A 15,533-nucleotide genomic window follows, 5' to 3' on the forward strand; every position below is an offset into this window, starting at 1 on the left:
AGCCTATGCCTTACTAACACCAAAAAAAAAAAAAAGTGAACTTACTCAGATAAGTGAGGAAACAACAAATAAAGAAGCAAGTGACGTGAAGCTGATCACTTCCTCTCTCTCAGAGGAGGGGATGGGCTTGTTCTCTAAGAAAACTTTCAGATTCCCTCTACTGGGCTCACAATAGAGAAGAACAGCGTTCATTTGTTCATTGGTAATAGTTTTCTGGGGGAGCATGTCATTTGTAAGCACTCTCCGTCAGTGGGACGAGGCCGTGGCTTGTGTGGAGCAAAGAGACCCAGACTCTGCTCTCAGGATATTCCTCAACATCGAGGAGAAAAACTCCAAGATTGCCTTCAACATTGGCTGTCTTTATTTGAACAACGATGAGTTAGATGAAGCTGAAAAGGTACAGTTACCGGGCAGATTCAGTGTTTTATACTAAGAAAACAACAATCAGAATACTATGCTCTTTAAATTGATGTTTTTACTACTTAAAAATAAATTTGTGGCTGTAAAAAAGGGAAGTAAAAGTGGTTTCACCCTTTACGGGGAACTTTTATTTCTGTCATACATTCTAAGGCATTTGATGGAAGCATTGGCAAAGATGAACACCTAGCGGTGGCCTTTTTTCAGAGAGGAGTTACATTCTACAAAAAGGAAAGGTAAAGCCATTACCATCTCTTCATGACAAATTAAGAAATATTGTATGCTTTTATTATAGTTCACAAAAAGGGGACCACCCCTTACCAAACAAAAATATATGGGAAATATTGTGCAATATATTAAATAATACATTTCCATAAATGGAAAACCACTGCTTATATTTTTCAATATACTTCAATATATACATTGACCATGTATGGCTATATATTTATACATATATATAAAAAATATAGATAGCAGTGAAGACAAAATCCGCACTTAAGTTTTACATGTAATAGCTTTATTGAAACACTCAATTAATTTGTCTTTGGTTTTTCATAAAGCTGAACATATTATCTCACTTTATTGTTTAAATAGTTACACATTTCATATATGAAAATATGTGTGATGGACTATATAAGAAAAAAAGTGTTTAGTGAAAACAAATTGTATTTGTGCTTTATGTACTATAAATAAATATAAATACATGGATATCACAATATATATTTACCTCATAATTGAGTACATACATTGCACATATGTTCCCATATAAATGTATATAGTACATATATGTTCAAATTATACATATACACACACAGTACCACATTTTATCTCATGTACATCTATATACTATGAATGATATTAATGAATATAAAATGACATACATTGCGATATAAGTAAATATATTGTCACATTTTTCAATATAGGAAAAGCGGCAATTCCTTATGTATTTTTGATATATTAACATAATATATTATTCAGTATATTTTCAATATACATTAAATTATTTAATATATTGATAATTCAGATTTAAGAAAATATATTTTCTTTTGCATAAGGGACAGCCCAGCACATTGTTTATCTTGATGAAATGTTCTGCCACTTCATAATTGTATCTACAGGTTTGAAGAGTCTCTTCTAGATTTCCAACAGGCATTCAAGCAGTTAAGAGGAAATCAACTAATAGATTACAAACCTCTGGGGTTGAGATTTAAACTGTATGCTTGTGAGGTAAGACAAGAGTTGTGCCATGCATTAAACTGTGTATAGAATCTTGTTTTTCACCTTTATTGATTTTTATACACTAATAGATGTGATGTGAATGGCTCATGATTTATTCCAAGTGATGCACTTGATGACTTATTTAACACGTACTGTATTTAGCATGACTTTATGGGCATTGGCAAGGCTTTTCCCCCATAATGCTGAAGCAAAAGTTGAATCAACAAGCTGCCAGTCCATTCTCTTATGCCGTTGTTTTGTCCCATGTAACATTTAGGTGCTGCACAACATAGGGCTGGTACAGGCTCAGTTGGGAAAATGGGAGAAAGCTCAAGAAAATCTTCTTACTGCTCTGAGCCTGAGGGCAGATGCCAAATTCAGCCATATTGACCATGCTCTGGATGCCATACTGGTCTGTAACTGCTAAAGTGTTACATAATTGGAGTACATAATTTACATAATTATCAGTACTAGAATTTTAAACATAAATTCATATTAATGAAAATTACTGACAGAAATGCAGTCGTATAAAGTTGCCACCCTAAATGGATGAACTGAATAATTGCACACTGGATGCATTTTATTATTATTATTATTATTATTACTATATAAAGCCAGTTCTGAATTTTATCTCAAATCTAAAGTGTGCTCTCATGTGTGCTGTTGTTCTTTTGTAACATATTGCAGTTTTTCTAACAAAAAATTGGTTAAATTGCATAATTTGTTGCATCATCAGTGGTTCTAGTTAGGATTTGTAGGAAGTTGTGTAAGTTTCAGGAAGGACAAAATCCACAAGACAGATGAAGTCATGCTTCATCAGTGTGCATGTGTCATTCTTCGTAAGCATTTTAATATAAAGCATTTAAAATGACATATTTTAGGATAACCTTAAAAGGTAAACTTAAAAAACAAAATTAAAATCAGTTATATTACGCTGATGAGTATAGTGCAGCACAGCATGAATTGTATGCTGTGGTTGTCTTGATGCATTGTTTTGTGATTTCCTCTTTCCAGAAGCAGAAGCTCTTTCCTCTGGTAGAGATTCGAGTAGGGCTGCTATTCAAACCCAATAAGCACTATGTGGCAGAGCTGGAGAAAAAGGACTATCTTGGAAAAGCCAAGGTACCCTCCATTATCAAATTAATACAGTGTGCAATCACTAAAACCTTTGTGCAGCTACTGAAATGATCCCTTTTCTATTTGGCCATTCAATTAGACAAAACTGAATAAGACTAGTGTTTTTTATTTTTTATTTCATAGGTTGTATCTTCTATTGTACCCGCAGATAAGTTTTCTGGTTTTGCTCCACTTCAGCCTCAAGTAAGTAATGTTGTTAACAAAATAATTGAGTTAACAGTAGTTTGAAATAAGAATAACTGAAAGAGGTGTGAAGATACGTTAATGCTTAAAACTGTTATTTTAATGACCACATAATTTGTGTATTGTTTAGGTTGACAATATACCTTCTACACCAAAAGTCCCAGAAGTACTAAGGTAAAAATAATTTAAGGCCATGTTCAAAATGAAGAACATTATTTAATGCATATAAACCTCAAACTCTCTAAAACTTTTAAAAGCAGTTTATGGAGTTTTTGCATTGTTTTGCTGTGTGTATATCAAGTGTCTGGGATAGTTCATCCAAAAATGAAAATTCAGTCATCACCCTCTGGTTGTTCCAAACCTGAATTTCATTCCTCTGCTGAACACAAAATATATTTTTAAGAATGTAGGTAACCAAACAGTTCACAGTAGCCATTGACTTGGAAAAAAAAAATACTATGGAAGTCAATGGCTACAAACTGTTTGGATACCGACATTTTTCAAAATATATTTTTTAAGATATAAACTTGAGTGTGAGTAAATGATGACAGAATTGTAATTTTTGGGTGAACTATCCCTTTAAGAAAGTAAATGTAAATCTCATAATCAACAGGGTATTTGAAGGTACGCCGCACACTGTTCTCTATGAGTTTGTTCCTGAGACCAAAGAAGAGCTGGCTGTGTTGCCTGGAAACATTGTCTTTGTTCTTCAGAAAGGAGCAGACAACTGGGCATCTGTTGTTTTCAATGAGAAGGTACATTTTTGGTGAATTATCATAGAGGGCAGTAAATGAGAACAGATATGAGAGCGGGAGTTCAATGTCAAAAGAACATTCCAGTGGCATGCTAATATCAACATACACTCACCGGCCACTTTATAAGGTACACCTGTTCAACTGCTCGTTAATGCAAATATCTAATCAGTCAATCACACGGCAGCAACTAATAGACATATATGATCTGCTGAAGTTAAAACTGAGAATCAGAATGGGGAAGAAAGGTGATTTAAGTAACTGAACGTGGGTGGAGTGGTTGTTGGTGCCAGATGATACAGAAACTGATCTACTGGGATTTTCACGCACAACCATCTCTAGGGTTTACAGAGAATAGGCTGAAAAAGAGAAAATATCCAGTGAGCGGCAGTTCTGTGGGCGAAAATGGATCAATGTCAGAGGAGAATGGCCAGACTGGTTCAAGCTGATAAAAATACAACAGTAATTCAAAAAAGGACTCGTTACAACCGAGGTTTGCAGAAGAGCGTCTCTGAACGCACAACACGTCGAACTTTGAAGCAGATGCAGCAGTAGAAGATCACACCTTGTCCCACTCCTGTCAGCTAATAACAGGAAACTGAGGCTACAATTCACACGAGCTCACCAAAATTGGAGATCAGAAAAATGTTGTCTGGTCTGATTTAGATTGTAGGGTCAGAATTTGGCATAAACAACATGTAAGCATGGATCCATCCTGCCTTGTATCATCAGTTCAGGCTGGTGGTGTAATGGTGTGGGGGATGTTTTCTTGGCACACTTTGGGCCACTTAGAACTAATTGAGCATCGTTTAAACACCACAGCCAAACTGAGTATTGTTGCTGACCATATCCATCCCTTTATGACCACAGTGACCCATCCTCTGATGGCTACTTCCAACAGGGTAACACGCCATGTCAGAAAGCTCAAATCATCAAAATTCTAGAGCACCTTTGGGATGTGGTGGAAAGGGAGATACGCATCATGGATGTGCAGCCCACAAATCTGCAGCAAATGGATGATACTATCATCATGACAAGATAGATCTCTGAGGAATGTTTCCAGCACCTTGTTGAATCTATGTCATGAAGATTTAAGGCAGTTCTTAAGGCAAAAGGGGGTCCAACCCGGCAGTACCTAAGGTGTACCTAAGTGGCCAGTGAGTGTATTAGCAGAGACAATAATGCCCTATTTTCTGTTTAATTGTTTGTTTTGTTTTCTGGTTATTTCCAGCGAGGTCTTGTACCTTATAATTTCCTTGAACCCTTGGATATTGTTACAATGACATCAAAACCAGTACAGGTAATTGCCTTTTGAATGAATATGCAGTTTTCCAAAACTGCACAGAGATGAACTGTATACAGATTTATAACTCAAACCACTTAGATGTTGTTGTTGAGATCCATGTTCAAAAGCTACTCGCGTTTAATTGAGCTAAATTACTTATTTTGTCCTACATTATAAATAAAAAAAATGAACATCTTATAGATTGAACCAGTAAATGAAAATGATGATATACCAGCTCCACCAAGAAGAGCAGCACCTAGTAGACCAGTGGGTACAGACGGCCTGAAAACTGTGAATGGAAAGGTTCAGTATTTCATAATCACAGTCTATTAACTGTAACCTGATACCAACTGACATAACTATCAAACAACGCTTCCATTGCATATCAAAAAGCCAACTTTTTTTAGATATAGGAATTATTTCTCAAGCTTGACTATATTCCTCACAGACAAGTAACGCTAGTGAATTCTCAGGCTGCATTGTGAAAGTACACTTTCAGTTCACCATTGCTATCAGTATTGCACCTGGACAACCATATGGAGTCATTCTTCAGATGATAAGCTCTAAACTGAAGCTGCCTGCGTCAACGTTAACTTTACGGTAACTATACAAGTTATAACATTCCCAGCACTGTATTAAGATATTTCAGGGAGAAATAAAATGTGGTTGTAATGTACCTTTCAGTTTTGCCAAGGAAGGCTCGGATGAGAGGGTGATTATTGAGGACTCTGAAATGGAGGCTGTGTGGAATAGTGTGAAGGATGGCCGTCTTACGCTGTGGTGTTCAGTGACAGAGGTAAAGACTTGACAGAGCTTGACTCACCTACCCTCACACAGGATCAAATGATATAGCTTAGACATATAACAGCTGAGTGTACACTATACCTTATAAATAGTAATAATTTAAAACAGCTTTGCCAGCAACTAAACCCCAACATTTCTTTTTTGGCCCTTCCCAAAACTGCTGTCCGAAAGGGTAAAAGTGTGCCTCATGAGAAAGTGGTTGCTCTTTACTCTTATGACTCTACTACCCCAGAGGATCTGGGTTTCAAACAGGGAAACATCATCACAATTCTTTCAAAAGGTAGGAACTGACACTGTGATACTTGTAGTTCCCTAATATGGACATAAAATACAGTATGACTATGAACTAAGGCATTCGTGAGATGAATTTCTGATTTTTCTTTCATTTTCAGTCAATGATGAGTGGCTTGAGGGTCAATGCAACGGGAAGATTGGCATATTCCCATCAACCTTTGTCAAAGCACTTAATGGGGATCAGAAATGTAAATGAATGTTCAACAAATAGTTACAACTAATGTGCTGTTTTACACATATTTGGCATGCTTAAGTTTAAACAGTATTTTCAGGTCAATTTTTTTTAAACATTAATATTGTTAAACTCAGGCCAGAGCTTGCTCATGCTCATCCCACTTTGATTGTATAGTATATGTCAGACCAGATCATACACTGAGGTCATATTTTAATAAATCCAGAAAAATGAGTTTTATTCTGTTTGAATATAACATTTAAAACAAGACAACATTAAAGCACATTGACATCAGTTACATTTTTCTTATATTATTCTATAGATTGCTACCATATTAGTAGCACAATAGAACTTGACATTCTTATATTTAACAAATATGAATTTTCCTTCCTTGATATTTGACCAGCAGCAAAAGAAACACTTGCTATTATCAAGACTTAAAACATGTCCCCAAAAAGGTATTATTACTGACAATTAAATCCTCTTCAAAATACTGATGTGATTCATGTGCTGTGAGTGTGAAGATAGTCCTTAGATGATTTCCTGTGACAGTCTAATAGTAAGTGAGTGTTATGATTTTTGAGGAGATGTTAAAGCATCTTTATTACCCACACCCTCCTCCTCATAAGCGATTGCAATGCCTCTCCGTCCCTCCACAGCTTTCAACACTGGCGTCTGCCCCAGTTTGGGCTCCAGTCCCTGCCAACTACGGCCAGCCAAAAATGATGCTGCAAAACAAAAAGATTATGATTATATTCTGCATTTGCATGAATCAAACGTTTTATTAAAAAAGTGGCAGAATTAATACCACAACTACAGTTCAGTATGGCCTCAGACTCTATACCTGCAGTGTTAGTATTGGCCACAGTGAGAGTCTGATTCCTGGGCACAAGTGAAGACGACTCTGTGCCATTTATTATCTCAGATGAGGCGGAGGTGGAACAGGCTCGCAGAGCTCCTGTGATAAGAGAGACATCTGTGCACTCTTCCTCAATGGCAGACTCGTTTGGTTCAGGGCAAACCACATGACTGCTTCCACCTATGATAAAGGTTTCTCATTAGATGCTCAGAACAATACTACATATGGGCTGCGCTCCAGTCCACTTTTAGACACGCACTTGCGAATTTCCCTAAGCACTTCCCCTCGGGGGAATCCCTGCCACCATTTTGAAGTGCGTTCCATTTTGTGAAGTGGACGAGGGAAATTTATATGGACAGACCCTCGGTCCCTCGATTTTGACCGAGGGACCGATCTACTTCATATGTACACTTCAGGCAGATCCATATACCACAATGCAACACGATTGTGACGTCAACGCATACTGTGTTTAATTTACCACACCACAAACAACTCTATGATATAATAATATATATATATTTTTTAATTAAACAACTATATACATATAGAATGCTGCATTAAACAATTTTGTAAGGGAAAAATTAATAAATAATAAATAATAAATCAACCCCATAGTGGATTCAAAGTGATCAAGGGCTTAGCACGTTCCCATTCAGCCTATTGCAAAGGTTCCTCCAGTAGTGGGCACTCATGCAACGTAAGCAATGACATACATCCGCGTGAACGAGACGGAGGGAAGTTAGCGAGTGAAGGGCATGACAATTTTGGTCTGGAACGCAGCCATGGACATATATACTGACATCATTCAAAGCCCATAAGCAACACAATATCAATATCACAATGCTTTTCTAGTGCTCTATAGTATGATTTGTTAAAATGATGCAATGTCATACCAGGCAGTAAATCTCTGTAGTCTGTGATATATTCTCCAGTCCACTCTCTTTGCTTATTGCAAGCCAACTCCATCTCGAAGGGAGTCACCACAGGTCTGTAGAATTCACTTGAATCCAGCAGTGAGTTCTCTGGACAGGCAACCAGCACGTAAACATCAACTTCCAAGAAGTTGGCGAGCTTAGGAACATTGATCTTTCCCATAGCAAACATATAGGTCTTCTTGCCTGCTTTGTGAATAATGTCTTTCAGCTGCTCTATGATGGTCAGATAGTTAGCGACACCCAGGGTGCCCACCAAAATGCCCACCACACTGGCATCTTTAGCCCGCTCAATGGCATAATAGCGTTTCATCAGTGCCTTGTTGATTTTAACTGATTCCACTCGTCCTGTGCACGTTTCTGGATTAAATGAGCTGAAGGCACAATGGTTCCAGGTCATCATGAAGTTTGTCAGAGTCAGGCCTTCCTGGCCAATGTAAAACATACTGTAATCATCAACACTCTGCCCCTTTTTTACACTAAACTGTCTGCCGAATTTAAAAATGACTCTATCATCCTGTGAATTCAAGTGATCACTGTTCACACAGCTGTCCTGTATCAGTTCAGCACCGCAGGAATAATCTGTTTTTAGAAGAGATACCGCAACATTGGGGTAGATATCACACAAAAGCGTCCTGAGATCACCTGAGGAGAGACGATATAAATTAACACATAACATTCACAATGGTATTAAATCAGAGGTGTCCTGCTCCTGCAGGGCTGCAAACATACAGAGTTTAGCTCCAATCCAAATTAATCACACCCCTGAAGCAGCTCTATTTGATGGGACAGCCATTGGTGTATTGGTGTCTGAAACCATAGCAGACATTATCAAGTACAATTATTTAATCCCACAACTGAAAACTTTTTTGTCAGTTAAACCCATTAAATGTAAAATATTCACCTGAAGTTGCTTACTTTATTTGCTCTTTTAAGAGTACTATATTTGTGGACTGATAGGGAATAGTGAATAGGGGACAGTTTCGGATACAGACCGAGAAACTTCAAGGCAGGTGTGTTGGGGAACGTTGGAGCTCAACTCTGCACAACACTCGCCCCCCAGCAGTAGGATTGGACAGTAACAATTACCTATAGCATGTGAATAGGTGACATCATACAGTATGATCACATGACTTTGGCGGTCAGGGTAAAGCTCTTTAAAGGCTGCAACACACTGCTGGACATCTATAGGTCTTTTCCCAAACACATGCAGAAGAGGAAGTCGTCTGCATGGGCTGAGGCAAGATGGCCCATAATGCACTATACAGTCTGCTTTAACATGTTCTGCTGCTACCTCATCCACACAACAGCTGAAAAGGAAATAAACAGGTCTGGAAGTCAGAATTAGCCACACAATATCTTTTTATTATCATTTTACAATTTATGTTTCATCAGAATGGTATGAAACTTGGTACTTTTCATGGCACTTGCTATATAAATACACAAAAAAATGTGGACATGATTAGAAAAGTCTTAAAAATATAAAATATGTAGGGGCTATATAGACATTTAGTGGTTACATTGTGGTATTACATATGATTTTCTTGTAATGTAAATGAAACAACAGGGTTCTTACCTGCCATAGGATGTATCTCCTAAAATGTATGTCTTGGCTTTGGTTTCATTCTCGATTTCTGCAGAGACCCGGACGGCATCAGGAAGTAGTTCATCTGGAAACTGTAAGGCTACCTGTGATAAAAACAGGACATATTTATATCTTTAATAGATCAGCTGGACAAATGGTTTCAGTAAACATGACAGATGATTTCGAAAGATGTTGTCTTGCCTTCGTGAATTGATTACTAGTGACAAATTCACATGTCTCAGCTATTTGATACAGCTTCATCAAATTTCCAGCATGGCTGCTTGTGATGGTGGACACATTGACAGTGCGCTGAAGAACTGCCTCACTGTTGCTACTGAAAGCATCTGTCATCTTCTCTCAGGAGATAGTGATGTACTTTGGGTCTGAAAAGAATGAGAGTTATAATTAAGCACTAAGCATCACATTCTGCGTACTTCTGGAAAGAACAAACACAGCAAAAAGCTCTCAGATTCCATCAGAAAGATCATCATTTGTGTTCAGAAGATGAACTAAAGTCTTACGGATTTGAGTAATTAATGACAGAATTTTAAGTATTGGGTGAACTGTGATGAACCTGACATTCATAAATTAATATTGACGTTTATTAAAATATACAACTGACATGTCTCGCTCGCTTAAAGGTAAGATTTGTTTAGATTACAGTTAACAGAATCATTCTAACTCTACAGTCTAATACGTTGCAGCTAACGTTAGTTGCCACAGAAACTGCTTGAAGCGGCTAAAACTAGTTGACCGCTGGATAAATGAATTTGATAACTGAATTTGCGGCTACCAAAATTACATATAATAAACCACAACAAAACGTAACCTACCAAAACAGAGATTCACATTACATTTCAATTCCCACGTGAGGTTGAGAGGACGCGGCACTCTTTTCTTCATCGCCTGCGACTCGAGTTCATCTTCATCATATACTGCCTTCTAGTGTACTGGAGAGACGGTCGGTGACGGTGACAACTTTCATATTTGACTTCACAAAACAGGTAACGTTACACAAAGAGAATTCAAGAAGACTAGACTTTTATTATTCAGAATTTATCATATTCACTTTGACTTTCGCTGAATCAGAATCATATTATCATGAATGCAAACAAACGGCTACAAATTTGTAAATTGTGAAGGTGATTGTGTATTTAGTTGCTTGAATCATTTATGTATAATGTACTTCACATCTTCTTGTTTTAGCATGGACCTTTTTCAGACTGTGATCATTTTGTTTCCACAATTATCAACATCTCAAATCTAGTAAAGTTTTTCATATAAAAAAAATTAATACACATTTATAACGCTTTATATTGTTACATTACCTACCGTTGCTCTAACACAACAGCTGAGGGAGTGATGGCAAATTTGACATCTTTCTCTTGACCAATGTAATCAATCTCTTTATTTTTCCCTCTTGGAAAGTCGTGGAAACTCTATTACAGATTCTTCTTTTGCTATTGGAGCAATTAAAAAAATGATATTTGCAGTCATCTCCCCTTCACCGCTGTAGAAGTTTACCCAGCTATGACAACTTCTGCTTCTTAGGCTTCATTCAAGCTGTTGACATTGATGTAAATAAGCTTGAACTTCATGATCCTAATGCAAGATGTTGCACTGTTGATGTAGATATGTAAATATGATTTATTTTCCTAATAGAACTTGATATCTTAATAAAGCAAGAACAGACATTTGCTCCTAGAGGATGACTGTGAATATCACAGCTCTTCTTATGACCAAAGGCTGATGAGAGTGTTTTTTTTTTAGGAAGAACAATGTCTCCTGGTGTTCACATCCATATCCGATAGAATCCAAGTACTACTGTGAGACACGTGAATACTGAACCTAGAAGAATTACAAAAATAAATCATGAATGAAAATAAATTCTGAAACAGTCTCTTACTGACCAGTTATTTGAATAACTCATCTTGACCTCTTTATCGGGATGATTAATGTAACATGGACATTCTGCAGCTGTGTGTACGGCAGGTCCTTGAGAAGGAACTTAATGAACACACTATCTTTGCCGAGACCAGTGGTGGACCAAGTAATCAAGTACTTGAGTAAAAGTACAGATATTCTAATAAGACATTACTTCAGTAAAAGTGCTCCTTTTTTAATTTCACTTGAGTAATACTTGATTTTTAATGTACTGATCAATGAATTATGTTTAGGATTAGTTCAGACATCTGCAAATAAGCAAATGTTTTATACACTAGCAAGTAGTCATCAAAGTAGTCATACACTATCAAAATATTAAATCTCAATATACTAATATATCAATTTAATTTACTGATAATTCAAGTGTACAATCAAGAAAAATAACAAAATATTCCATATTGTATTTGAAAAATGAGGAAAAACAATGTCTGTAAACAAAAAAAGTATAAACATACAATATACAGACATCACGCAAACTGCTATAGCAGCAGTCCACCACTGGCCGAGTCTTTTTTTATTTTACTTGCAGCCTCATTTTGGGCCTTCATAAAATAAATAAGCTCAACAATAAGTTTCAGCATCATTCCAGACTTGTGAAAAAGAAAAAATGAACCTGAGGACTGCAAACACCCTGTATGACTAGTCTGACAGATGTACAACTTTTTCAAATTGTTTTCAAATTGCAAATGTGTGATCTTGACACTTTTACCTGCAAGATATTTGATAGTATCTAGTTTATGTGCCTCCAGCATAGTCTTCAGGCCAGCCACTTCTGTGTCGATTTTCATGTTGGTCTCTGTCACGTGCCGATCCTGCTCAGAATGCTAAGAAAGCAGCTCCAGTTTTATAAAATGTTTCATACAAAAAAATCAAGAAGATATTATTGTCCTAAATGCTTGTACTTCTCACCATTTCCATCAATTCATTCCTGGTCCCAATAAGTTTTCTGTCAAAGTCTACCGTCTGGACCAAGAGCAAACACATCTCAGTTAAAGCATATGTAAACTTCCAGCTCAAAACGACACAACTCTAATAACTGACACATCTTTGGTTTCCAGAGACGGTGAAGCTTCCAAAGCTTGATCTTGCTGTACTTACCATCTCCTTTACACGGCTTTTCTCTATGTTCAAATCCAAAATGGTATCTGCACGCCTTTTGCTTATCACATCCTGCAGCACAAAAGCAAAATGTAGAACTATAATAACTGTATACACCCAGTAAATTTGGATGGTCAGGGGCTGTATATTTAAGGTCTGAATAGCAAAGTAAAACCTTTTTTTTTTTTTTATCAAAAAGTTGTTTTTCCATTAACTTACAGTGAGTTGTATCTTTAGCTGTGATAGCTCAACCTTGATTTTCTGTAAAGGAAATAAGATACATAATACTTCTTTATTAGGTGATGTACCAATTGAGGGATTCAAGGCAATTCAAGGCAAACCAAATAATGACCTTATTCAAAAAAAGGCATCACTTTTTATTTCACAGCTACTGTTACATTATTTATTTGAATTTACCGAGACAAGAGATTCAGACGGCATAAGGAAATATTTATATTTATTTATATACACTAACGTTCAAAAGTTTAGGTTCAGTAAGATTTTTTTTTAAAGAAATTAATAATTAATCAGCAAGGACACAATCAATTTATCAAAAGACATTTATAATGTTCCAAATGATTTCTATTTGAAATAAATGCTGTTCTTTGGAACTTTCTATTTATCACAGAATCCAGAAAAAAATGTATCAAGATTTACACAAAAATATTAAAAAGCACAGCCGTCTTCAACATTGATAGTAAGAAATGTTTCTTGAGCCCCAAATCATCATATTAGAATGATTTCTGAAGGATCATGTGACGCTGAAGACTGGAGTAATTCAGCTTTGCCATCAAAGGAATAAATTACATTTGAAAATATATTCAAATAGAAACATTGTAATAATATTTAATGTATTCAAATGTATTTGTATAATGTATTTAATGTAATATATAAAAATATATTCAAATAGAAACATTGTAATAATATTTCACATTACTGTTTTTACTGTATTTTCTATCAAATGCAGACTTGGTGAGCGTAAGAGACTTCTTTCAAAAAACATTTAAAAAAAAATTCACTGACCCCAAACTTACAAATAATGCAAGTATACAAATCGAGTGGGTGATGATGATAATAGATAACAAATGGTCTGATTATAGATAAGAGGTCTCACCTCATTGTCTGCCAATAATGCTGAGAATTCACTCTTCTCAAGAATGATCATGTCCTTTTTCACAGCGGTGATATGAGACATGACTTTCTGTAACATGATTTCCTGTATAACAAAAATAGTCAAGAAGAATAACTGACCTGTTCGACCTGGGCTCTGCTATGAGGGAAGTTGTATAGACAACAACAGGCAGCAAACATTTAATTTTTTTTATGTGTACATTAAAAACATCATGTCATGATCAACTTCGGTAATTGTTTGCCAACTTTTGCCATGAATCAATCACTAAACAGTCACTTACACCTTATCAAAAGTTGAATACATGAGCTAAATCAAGAAGTGATGATCACAGCAGCATGAGAAGATAATAGAAACCTCACCTGCTGTGTCTTGGTGGCCATGTCACCGTACGTAACGTCCATGTTTGAATTTGTGGTTTTCACCATCATATTGACAATGACCTCCGCCTGCTGGGTCATGAAACCTGGAAGGACAGGTCATTTTGATGAATCACTAACCTAGACTTTGCCAGAACATTTTAGAAACACGGAAAAGCAATCTTACCGCTTTCCTCAAGCAGTCGGACCATTGCATGAGTGTCAAAGAATAGCTTCCTATTGCCAGACTTAGACATGTCTGATTTTTTCAGGTCATACTGTAGAGTTTTAACAGAGGTGCTCAACTCTGAAACAAAGACAATGGGGACGATTAGCGTGTAGAATATGCAAATCATAGAAAACTGGTCATTATCAACAGCAGTAAACGCTCTCACAAACTTAGACGTGTGGTGTGTATCACTTATTACAGTACAAACATCGAGAGTATACGCACCTCTGACCAACATGCAGGAACCTCTCCACAGCAGAACAGACTCCGTGCCAGACCTGCTAAAGCCACTTCTGATCGCAGAGATCAGATGTCTGCTGTGTGGAGACCACATTCTGCAGAAGCCTGAAAATAAGCACTTTGTAGCCTATTTTTTTTTGTATTAAATCCGTGGAAAACTTTAAAATGTTGTGGGATCGCGGCGGTGCGGGACCTGGTTTGACCGCATGATCTTGCTTTTCTCCTCTGTAGCCTGATCGTCTTCTAAAATCAATAGCAGCTAACGTTACTTAAAAAAAAAAAATGTAATTCCTGAAATAATTCAGAATAATTACATAACCGGGCCAGTAAGTTACTGTTTTTTCCCGCACTGCGATAAAAAATATAAAGGTTTTCGAACTTTTCTCCTTTCTGTTTGACAGATCAGTCAACCTCTGTCAAGCTTCCTGTAACTGCGCGTAAACAATGACGTTTCACGTACACATGCTGGTTCTAAAAGCGAGAGCACGTTCTGTATAGATCTGGACGTAAGCACGTCGTAGCGTTTAACAATGGTAAGTGAGGAGGAGAGGTGCTTACTGCTTAGCAACCAGAAAATGTTTACTCAGGGGCTAAATATATAAATATTGTATGACCTGTTTTATTCTCTATTCATTAGCCTATTTAGCCTCCACTTGCATTTATTGCTGCACCTTTACCAAAATGTGGGACACCTCTACAGTTTAACCCCCTGATTTATTGTGATTTTACAAGCAATATAAACATGGAAAATGCGAGGGAGAAACTGTTGAGACGGACTCTGAATATCAGACTGAGTCTGACAGATCTGACAACACATATACTGGAACTAACATTCAATTTTAAAAATCTAATTTATTCATATTTTTACAAAATTAATATTCGTGAGATACTTGAAA

At 36.6% G+C, this 15,533-nt stretch overlaps 3 protein-coding genes across 6 annotated transcripts; 1 reads left to right on the top strand and 2 right to left on the bottom strand.

Moving 5' to 3' along the window:
* Positions 1 to 105: 105 nt before the first annotated feature.
* ncf2 (neutrophil cytosolic factor 2) lies at positions 106 to 6,749 on the top strand. The gene is made up of 14 exons (XM_081359270.1): positions 106 to 397; positions 571 to 653; positions 1,536 to 1,644; positions 1,913 to 2,047; positions 2,650 to 2,757; positions 2,896 to 2,955; positions 3,086 to 3,129; positions 3,569 to 3,710; positions 4,939 to 5,007; positions 5,194 to 5,295; positions 5,441 to 5,592; positions 5,677 to 5,788; positions 5,968 to 6,076; positions 6,189 to 6,749. Exons 1-14 carry the CDS (start codon positions 224 to 226, stop codon positions 6,284 to 6,286), a joined length of 1,497 nt encoding a protein of 498 aa, XP_081215396.1. The 5' UTR covers positions 106 to 223; the 3' UTR covers positions 6,287 to 6,749.
* On the bottom strand, positions 6,478 to 10,587 carry dph2 (diphthamide biosynthesis 2; the record flags this gene model as incomplete). 4 transcript variants are annotated; one of them, XM_081359268.1, is made up of 8 exons in its annotated part: positions 10,472 to 10,584; positions 9,840 to 10,021; positions 9,630 to 9,742; positions 9,143 to 9,363; positions 8,240 to 8,698; positions 8,015 to 8,143; positions 7,107 to 7,301; positions 6,478 to 6,990 (listed from the first exon to the last, which is right to left on the bottom strand). In XM_081359268.1, the coding sequence occupies exons 2-8, from the start codon at positions 9,987 to 9,989 to the stop codon at positions 6,833 to 6,835; spliced, it is 1,425 nt and encodes a 474-aa protein (XP_081215394.1). In that variant the 5' UTR covers positions 9,990 to 10,021; positions 10,472 to 10,584. The 4 variants fall into 4 exon arrangements, with proteins under 4 accessions (XP_081215394.1, XP_081215392.1, XP_081215393.1 ...); XM_081359269.1 differs by having other exon boundaries at positions 6,833 to 6,990; positions 10,493 to 10,539; XM_081359266.1 differs by having other exon boundaries at positions 8,015 to 8,698; positions 10,472 to 10,587.
* A 680-nt stretch (positions 10,588 to 11,267) lies between these two features.
* On the bottom strand, positions 11,268 to 15,083 carry mcur1 (mitochondrial calcium uniporter regulator 1). Its single transcript, XM_081359271.1, has 9 exons — positions 14,623 to 15,083; positions 14,356 to 14,475; positions 14,172 to 14,275; positions 13,795 to 13,896; positions 12,900 to 12,941; positions 12,681 to 12,752; positions 12,492 to 12,545; positions 12,292 to 12,406; positions 11,268 to 11,486 (listed from the first exon to the last, which is right to left on the bottom strand). Exons 1-9 carry the CDS (start codon positions 14,729 to 14,731, stop codon positions 11,431 to 11,433), a joined length of 774 nt encoding a protein of 257 aa, XP_081215397.1. The 5' UTR covers positions 14,732 to 15,083; the 3' UTR covers positions 11,268 to 11,430.
* Positions 15,084 to 15,533: the final 450 nt, after the last annotated feature.

This window comes from Scardinius erythrophthalmus (genome assembly GCF_964197995.2).
Source record: "Scardinius erythrophthalmus genome assembly, chromosome: 2".
In the NCBI taxonomy this organism is placed as follows: domain Eukaryota; kingdom Metazoa; phylum Chordata; class Actinopteri; order Cypriniformes; family Leuciscidae; genus Scardinius; species Scardinius erythrophthalmus.

Coding starts and splice junctions, on each gene's coding strand:
- mcur1 (XM_081359271.1), bottom strand. CDS start 14,731: ATGTGGTCTCCACACAGCAGACATCTGATCTCTGCGATCAGAAGTGGC. Junction 14,276..14,355: donor CCGACTGCTTGAGGAAAGCG/GTAAGATTGCTT, acceptor CTGTCCTTCCAG/GTTTCATGACCCAGCAGGCG. Junction 12,546..12,680: donor AAAGCCGTGTAAAGGAGATG/GTAAGTACAGCA, acceptor CTCTTGGTCCAG/ACGGTAGACTTTGACAGAAA.
- ncf2 (XM_081359270.1), top strand. CDS start 224: ATGTCATTTGTAAGCACTCTCCGTCAGTGGGACGAGGCCGTGGCTTGT. Junction 2,048..2,649: donor ATGCTCTGGATGCCATACTG/GTCTGTAACTGC, acceptor TCCTCTTTCCAG/AAGCAGAAGCTCTTTCCTCT. Junction 6,077..6,188: donor CATCACAATTCTTTCAAAAG/GTAGGAACTGAC, acceptor TTTCATTTTCAG/TCAATGATGAGTGGCTTGAG.